This window comes from Perca flavescens, chromosome 2, assembly GCF_004354835.1.
Source record: "Perca flavescens isolate YP-PL-M2 chromosome 2, PFLA_1.0, whole genome shotgun sequence".
Taxonomy (NCBI): domain Eukaryota; kingdom Metazoa; phylum Chordata; class Actinopteri; order Perciformes; family Percidae; genus Perca; species Perca flavescens.
The window spans coordinates 37106232-37115338 of NC_041332.1; the positions used below are offsets into that span (position 1 = coordinate 37106232).

General features: G+C 41.3%; 1 protein-coding gene across 2 annotated transcripts in view; it reads right to left on the bottom strand.

The window, feature by feature from the left end:
• Positions 1–272: 272 nt before the first annotated feature.
• Positions 273–9107, bottom strand: part of pcdh10a (protocadherin 10a) — a 27441-nt gene continuing 18606 nt past the window's right edge. The window contains exons 4-5 of one of the 2 annotated variants that reach the window (XM_028598831.1): positions 3431–3814; positions 273–1473 (exon numbers count right to left, since the gene is read on the bottom strand). In XM_028598831.1, the coding sequence (XP_028454632.1) occupies positions 1454–1473; positions 3431–3814 (404 nt within the window). In that variant the 3' untranslated portion in view covers positions 273–1453. Of the gene's footprint in view, positions 1474–3180; positions 3815–9107 lie in introns of those variants that run through there. The other variant, XM_028598821.1, reaches the window with a different exon arrangement.

A 9107-nucleotide genomic window follows, 5' to 3' on the forward strand; every position in this document is an offset into this window, starting at 1 on the left:
CGGTGAAAAGTAACAATCAAATAAGAACATCAACTTAATCCTTGGTTGGTGTGAAGGGGGGTTTGCTCTGTAGGCTGAAGCATCCCTCCTCCTTTTAATTCATACAAGTCTTGATTTTGTAGCACTTGGTATTATTAGATTGAATGACATTATGAGGTGTAGAAACTAACCAATGGTTACACAGTTTTCAGAAAAAAGTATATTGTATATATATATATATATTTATATATATATAGTTATATATAGATTTATATTCATTTATAAGCGTTTTAAAATAGCACGGTAAACACTTTGCACACATGATAAAAACCACTGACTGTGTCTGATTGTTTATGTATAGGCCAATCAAGGAACCATATCCTGGTAAAGGGACATTTCACTTTCTCTGCAGTCAGCTCAGGAAGGAGCTTTAGAGCTGTTAGTCACTAGTTTAGAAATGAGAACATTCATTTGTAATATTGTATTAAGAAACTGAAAACGAGGATGGTTTTCTCTCCTTTTTCTCTACGCAGCGTACTTTGCTAAAATCTCCTTCCTGAAGTGGCTAAACTTGAAAGAGGACTGAACCCGGCTCCACGCTCCGACAGCGTGTTTCCTGTCTCATGGTCGGTAAGTTGGAATACTTTTAGAGTCTGCACACTTTAACCACACAGATAGAACATCAGAAACGAAAAAAAAAAAGAGAAGTTATATAAAGACAGTCAAGTCAAAAAACCGGAGATACAGAATTTTATATTACTGCACGTCACCTCTGCTCGTCCCCTTTTTTTTAATTTTTTTTTTTTTTCCTGTGTCATTTTATACCTGTACAACACCTGCTCCATCTCTCTGTCTAATAGTCGGTCTCTCGCCCAGTCTCTCTGGCTGTCAGTCTCCATTCCCACCCCCCAACCCCCCCACACACACACAGTCTCTGTACAGTTGGCTAAGTGGTGACCATAGAAATAGCTAAAGGGTTCCGTGTGAAGTTTGTACAGAAACATTAGTTTTTTTTTCTTCATGTAAACAGGCACACACAGATCTCTAGAGGCTAACTCCTCAGTCCAGAAAAAGAAACACAACCCACCTCTGTGAGTCAATCGCTCCCTCTTCTTCATGTTTTGTACTCCTCTCTTTATTTCGCTTCCTCTCATCCGTCTGCTGATGACTTTATAATGTTCACATGTCAGAGTGGGGGGGTTTTTTCAGTCCTGCTGAGAGGAATAAGGCCTTGGATTGCTCCTCAGATACCTAGTGGTTTACAGCTACTCAGTATTTTAGTTCTCCTCTCCTCCCTCGGCGACCGCTGCCAAGGCTTTGTTACAGTTCGCCACACAAGATAATGAAGCTTAACCAAGGTTGCTGCTGTCCGGGGTTGCTGTTTGTGTAGTTCAATGTCGCCGTCTCCGGCATCAGTGTTGGTGGTCCGAGCACAGAGACTCACGCCGTCTCCGACAGGTCCACGTGGAACGAGCTAGCAAATCCTTTTGCGGGCTGAAACGACAGAGAACACACTCGTTAAGACGAATGGCGCCCTATCCCTCGAGACTCTTTGGCGACACGATCGGCTCCGAGCGCTCATCTCTCGAAGGATACGTGCCACAAAGGACTCTCTGTGAAGTTATTTTTACACCCTAAAAGCTGCTCCTCCTCGCCAGTGTAATGGTAAAACTAATTTGGGAATTGGGTAAAAAACATGTCCATCAGTGAAGATAAATGTTCACAATTTGGTGGCTACATAATGCATTCACAGCAAATACACAGAGCGCTAATTGCTTCATTAATTATCTATAAATGGATCATTAAACATTTATAAACGCTTTATCAAGGCAACCCATGGTGATCAGAGCCTTGCCATAGCCAGTAGTAGCATACGGTGCTATTTCTAAAAGTAGAACACAATGCCAATTGGTTAATAGAGCCTCATCTTCTGGGACTATTCTTCTTTTTTTTTTTTTTTTTTAACCGACTGACGAACAGCAGAACTTTTTGCCGTGGCAACCTGGCGTCAATTTATTTTTAAAAGAGCAGGGGGGAAAAAACGGGTGAAATCATCAATCCGAAAAAAAAAGAATAAAGTCAAATGAAAATATATTAGTGTTGTGGTCAGAGCGAATATGGAGTGCCTTTATCCCGACCCTGCGAGGCAGACGAGATGAGCAGACGCGCAGGCAGCTATATTTGGAGCGAAGCAGGCTCTAGCACCTGCAGGCTAAATCCAAATTATCTTTCACGCGGCCCTGATGCACAAGAGGAAGATTGCTTGGCTCGGGTTTGCTACGTCGCAAACAAGGAATGGAAAAAAACAAAAACAAGAAAAAGAGCAGGTTATAGCGCTGATCGTTTACCTGAGAGACAGCCCACAGTCTGCATGCAGTATCATGGAGGATGGTGGTTAACATGGCGGTGACTTGACTGGAAATGACTTCTCTACTGAATGTGTACCGTAGATCGAATCCATTCTCTACTCTTAGAGCTAATAGAATATTCATGTGATGTGGGTGCCGGGAAAGCAATTGACATGTGTGCAAGAAGTGTCCAGGAAACTCCTTTTTATTCCAGTGGATATGAAAAATATTTAAATTGCTAAATGAAAGCTCTCCTCATATAGTAACAGCTTCCCTCCTTTCTTTCACACAAACCTGTGTGTCGTGTCAGTCGTGTCCAACTGAAGAATCTTGACCTGAGGGTTGACAGCCCAGCTCACCCACCCACCCTTCTTTATGTCAGGTATTGATCCACAAGCTAGATACCAGACACTTCCCTTTTTAGCACAAAAACCGGACTTCAATCCTCGTGAAAGAGAAGAAGCGTGGGTTGTGTGTTTCACCTTTGGAGCTATTCAGTAGGGAAGTCATCATGCTCGAGCTAAACTCTGTTGTTGAGCAAATGGGGAAACAAAAAAGATGTCCTTTACAGCATGAGATGATCTAGCTTTCCTCTCTAGACACTGGAATCGTGTTCTTAAACTGTGGGTGTGTGAAGATGGCAGGCATGTGAAGTGTGAGTGTGTCGGTGACCTTTACTTATATGAGCATCAGATATAAAAAGGCTGATTGGAGAGGATTTGGAGGGGAAATTTAGAGGAAAGGTAATAAAAAAGAAAAAGAAAAAGGGCCACAGCAGTTTAACATGGGTCCAATTTAAATTGTGTTTATTTTATAATGAGTCACATCATTACAGACAGTATTGAGGGTTAGGATGGGGTTAGGGGGAGGTAGCAATAATAGCGTACATTTTACATTCGATAAAACACAAAAAAAATCATACAAAACATAAAGCCGTTTTGTTTTTTTGTTTTTTTTTTTAAACTCCTTAAAAAATAGAAGAAGAAAAAGTTGTTGAACAACATAAAAAAGTCCGGATCAGATTCATCCTCCCCACCTCTAGTACCTGTACTGGACCAGACCGAAGTCGTAGGGTCCCAGGGAACTTTCATACTGATACTCACAGAGAAAGGTGGCTTTGTACGGTAGGGTCCCCCTATCATACTCTTTCCTCTCTAGCGTGCTGGAGCTGTACTGCTGCTGTTGCTGATGGAGGTGATGGTGAAGGCTGTGGTGTGACTGTGACCTTTGCCCCTCCTTGCCAAAGGTGGAGAATGACCTATCGTTGGCCGAGGCGGTGGACGCGGTCATGCTGAGTTGGTCGGACAGGTTGACGGAGGAGGGTACCTCAGTGTCGGGCAGCGTGGCGTCCATGCCGGGGACGTGCAGGTTGCTGCGGTAGTCCGGCCCCTGGCGCCCGTCGGACGGCACAAAGGATGGCATCCAGCAGCGGTCCGAGTGGCCCAGGGCTTTGCACTCCTCCGTGCAATTAGAGAACAGGTCGGCACCTGCAGACAGGATACAGACAAGATAAGGCAAGGCAAGGCAAGGCAGCTTTATTTGTAGATAGATAGATAGATAGATAGATAGATAGATAGATACTTTATTGATCCCCAAGGGGAAACTCAAGGTCCCAGTAGTTTACAGATATCACACACAACATACACATACATCATAAACAGGATGATAAATAATAAATCCACAAGAATAATATGGACAATAAAAGTAAGGTGCTGTATGAGAGTGTGTGTCATGGTGGTAGTGCAAAGCATAGTAATATAAAAATTACAGCAGTGCAATCATAAAGTTTTAAAAATAGACAGCATTAAATATGGGAATTATAAGGGAATAAAGTAGACAGTAGGATAGACACAAATTTATGGCACATTTCAGCAACAATCCATAAAACAGTGGATTGTCTTCAATGTTTTTTAGGCCAAGGACCCCTTAGCTTAAAATAAAGGGACCCCTTACTATATATATTGTATAAAATGTAGTTGCATATTAAGCTGGGTGTACAGCAAGGTATAGGGCGGCCTAAAGCCTTTATACATAGTTTTTTATGGTGCATACAATACAAAGCTCTTAAAATTGTTGGCATATTCATATACTGTTACATCATCTTTTAATGTTAAAATGTGGCACAGTGAATTCTTAAGCTTAAGGGTGTCTGTGGATGGCTACCTTATGGCTACCTTACCTATAGGCCAGTAAGCCTATTATCAATGTTGTGTATATTAAAGTACATTAAAGAAAAATGTTTTATCTTTACTGATAATATGTTGGATTCATGTTGATGTATATTTTCAGACATATACTGTATATATATATATATATATATATATATATAATTGTACATAATTTGCCCCCCGCCCCTCTGAGGACCCACTAGGGTTCCCAGACCCCCTGTTGAAGATCTCTGACATAAAACATTAATGAGCAGCAGCAGGGCTGCACAATATATATCATTTATTTATCGTCATCGCGATATCATCTTGTGGATTAAATACATCGCGACACTTTTGTTCAATTTGTTCAATAAAAGAATGTTGGAAAGGATTTCCTTTTATTTGTTTAAAATTCAACAAGCAGTTTATTGCGTTTTAGCGGAATGCCGAAAGCAGCAGAACTTTAGTACACTTTAATGTCTGTATATTTATCACAAGTATTATCGTTTTAGCCATATTCAGCAACGTTATCACATATTTTCCTCATATTGTGCAGCCCTAGCAGTTAAAAAAAAAATGGAAATATAAGCTAAAATAGAATAAGACAGGGATCAAACACAAGACTAAAAGTTACAGTGCACTAACAATTATTTTAAGAAGGGCAGCATCAAAGAGATAAAAGGGATTAGGGGGATGGAAGAAAGCAGGATGACGTATGGAAAGATGGAAATGTGAATGGAAGATTACAGAGATGTAAGGGATGATAAGCGAGAGAGGATGAAAAAAAAAAAGAGAAGAAAGGTTCAGCGGTGCGTATATTTGGAGTGGAAAGACGAGATGGAGGAGGAGATGAGACAAAGAGACCGGAAGAGAGAACACAAGTTAGCGATCGTGTGCCGCATGTCGCGGGCAGAAAAAGTGCGGCAAAAAGCTATTCATCAAAGAGACAAGGCCGACATTGATGAAGCGGATTGTTTGTTTTCCTCCTCACCTCATTCATTTCGAATGAAAAGTGCAATCAAAGTGATGTGGGTGCTGTGAAAACACCTCCCCACCCCCCTCCCCTCTCCACATCAACATCCTCAGACTCCCAATTGATTCCCAAACACCAAGAGACAAAATGTGAATCCATATCCCATCGTCCTTACACACACACACACACACACACACACACACACACACAAGAAATTATCTTAAGAAATGCTCCACACAAAACATTCACTGGCTGCTTCATCATATTCTAATGTCAATCATCCCTATACAGACTGACACAGTGTGTTACTGACACAGAGCTGTTGCCAACGAAACGTCAACGTTAAAAAAAAAGAATTAAATTAACATCTGAAATGATATAATAGAATAACACACACAGTCACGCAAACACACGTCATTGAAAGAGGTACCAGTTATGTTAATTACTTTCCCTCTTTTGAGAGAATAAAGAGAGGAGGACGGGAGGGGACGAGAGATTATAAAAGGGAAGAGTAAGGAACGAGAGACATGAACAGAGTCATCTCTGTAATGAGACTGCAGCCAGTCTAGATGTGTGTGTGCTGATTGGATTTGTATTTTTTTTCCAGTTTTCCAGGGAAGCCATGTGGGACAGCGTTGGAATGGCGGGGATCAAAGCCGGGGACGGGCAGTTTAAGGTGAGAGGAGAGCGATACATCAGCAGAGAGAGGCCCAAACACAGAAAAAGCAGACAATCTGTAATTCCCTGAAGGCTGAGAAGGGCTTCAGATCAAAGGCTCCACTTACACCAATCTATTCTACTGATCCTCTGCACTGATAGTGCCACTGTTTGTCTATTACTAAAAGCAGGTGTGCGCACAAACAATGTGAAGCAAGCATATACATATCACGAGATATTAGGCCACAGAGAAAGATAGATTATATATACACAGAGACAATGAATACAAAACAACAACCCCAATGAAGTAATATGATTACTTAATTTTATGTACCATATCTACCTGCAGCTTTAAGGAAATAAAAAAAAATAAAAACATTTCCATGTCCGGTCCAGGTTCTCCCCCCGGCATATTAAGACCGCATCTACAAATGTCAGCCTGTCCAGCATTATGGATTATTTTTATACATGAAGTGAAACATTGGCGCACGTTGTCAGATTTTTCACTTTAGTTTAGTTTGTTCTGTCAGATTGGATGCTCCTGCTCTACTGGTCTGTGCAATCCAGACACATTCCTACAATATGATTTGTTTATTTGTGATGACAGTTTATTAAAAAGATAGATTATAAAAACAGTACCGCTCGGTATAAAGACGGGCGCCATCTTGGGAAAAACAGTCATGACCAGTCCAACGACGAACGCTGTGCAACCGGTAACCAGTAACGTAGCTCAAACACGGCGTTCGTCGTTTGACTGGTTCGACTTTTCCCAAGATGGCGCCTGCCTGTATATCCGAACGCTACTGTCTTTATAAACTATCTTTTTAATAAACTGTCTGTACGCTTTGAAAGTTCTCAATGCTTCAGTTTACATGTAGGGACCCTAATTATGCTACCGTGGAAGAAGTAGCCCTCTACTAGCGTTATAAGCTAATTAGCGGTTTGCAATAAAACTGGTTACATTCGATTAGCATGAAAACATATCCCAGAGAACGGTCGACTCGGTACACGTGTGTTATCAACCCCTACGTTCATTTTGATTTCTCCTTTAACGACAGCACTGTCAACACATTGTCTGTGGCCGAGTCAGTTGTTTTGGTTTTGTGTACATTGTGTGGACCCGGGTTGCAAATGCAGGCCTCGCGGGGACCGAGACAGGCAACAAAGACTGTGCAGTGGCCAGAGAGCCAGAGGAGACACCGTGCTCACAGACAAGGGACAGCCAGGACCAAACAGACGGGGGGGAGGAGTCACAGATTTCACAGACAGAGACAGCAGGCAGGATAGGCAGCAAGACAGCAGGAACCATAAGGAAGCAGAGGAGAGACCCGGGCGATTGCAGATGGAAAGAGCAATGGCCAGAAAAGACAGAGTGAGACCCGGGCCTCGCAGATGGGCACGGGCGGGGGTTTAGATAGAGGTGGGCAGAGAGGGAGAGGACAAATACTGAAAATGAAAAATCTCCACAAAAAAAACCAATTAGCTGTCATGTACTTTAACCCCATCACATGGAAATATAATAGGTAGGGCTGTCAAAATGAACGCGATATTAGTCTCGCATTGCCAGACCTTCCTCCACAGCCCAGCGGAGCGTGCTCTGGTTTATTGGCATTTCTTCAAATCAATCACAATCGTCTTGGGTGGGGCTAAGCTCCGGACGGAGCAACAGTGCCGCTGCAAAATAGCGTCGGGAAGTAACTTATTTTGGTGGAACATGCGTACGTTCAAAAGTTGTTTTAGTCGTGCAACAGAAAACTCAGATTGGACAGATAGTCTAGCTAGCTGTCTGGATTTACCCTGCAGAGATCTGAGGAGCAGTTAACCATAGTCCTCACAAATCCACCGGAGGTTAGAATGCCAACACAAAGAAAGAGGAAGGTAACGGACATCCGGCCAAAAATGAGGGACATCCGGCAAAATTTCTGGCGGCACCTGAACAATCCCGGAAATGAAACGTTGTCGATAAAGACTAACGCGATAATAACACGCTAACGGAAATTTCTTTGACCACCACTAATAAACAGTGTTGGGCAAGTTACTTTCAAAATGTAATACATTATAGATTACTAGTTACTGTCATTTGAGAGTAATTAGTTATATTACAATATTACTGTCTCTGAATTGTAATGCGTTACACTACTTTTGCATTACTTTTGAGTTACTTTAACCAAAATAATAGCGGAAGTTTGACTTGGCAGCTAGCTTGTGAATTTCACCACTGGATCAATAAAGTCTCCTCTTTATCCACTTTGATACATCATAGATAATTCATAGTATTTTGTATAAATAATATGGATATGCAAAGTAACTAAAGCTATAAAAAATAGATAAGTAAAACAAACAAAAATGAAAATACTCAATTAAAAGTATCTTATGGTTGTATTGAAGTACGGCATTGTTGTTCAGTTTAAAACAGTCTAAAGGAAATGGTCAATTATAGTGTGATTAAAACTAACTATTTATATTATTTACAGTACTTGATTTACTGCTGATATGTGAAAAGATCCACAACCTTATTTTTTTTAACAGTAATATAGTTTTACAGCGAACCGTCACAGGAAGTGCTTTTATTTTGAAGTAGCCTACACGGAAGTTGTCTGTTGTGTACTCTTGCTAGCTTACTGAGATGCAACATGTCCGTCAAGCTAAGTTGCTCACTTTCTTGTTTGTAAAACTGCGACTGTAATAATTATTACTGTTCATGACAGCAACATATTGAACAGTAAATGGTCACAGTAAAAGACAAACGTTTTTGGTCGTCATTCGAAGCAGTTTCACTACAGGCAGAGTTACTCTCCACGGCTGATAAACTGCAATGATTTACGTGTAACAACCTAAACATTAATTCCCGACATGTTTAAATCTGTCAGCGGCTCGGACACACAGCTGTCCACGCTGACGTACCGTCACCTGTTGGGACACAGATGTTATGAAATAGGCTACTCACGGCTTTTTTTTCCTGTGAACAAATGCTTCGCGGTGTTGGGAAATTCTTAAAAAATG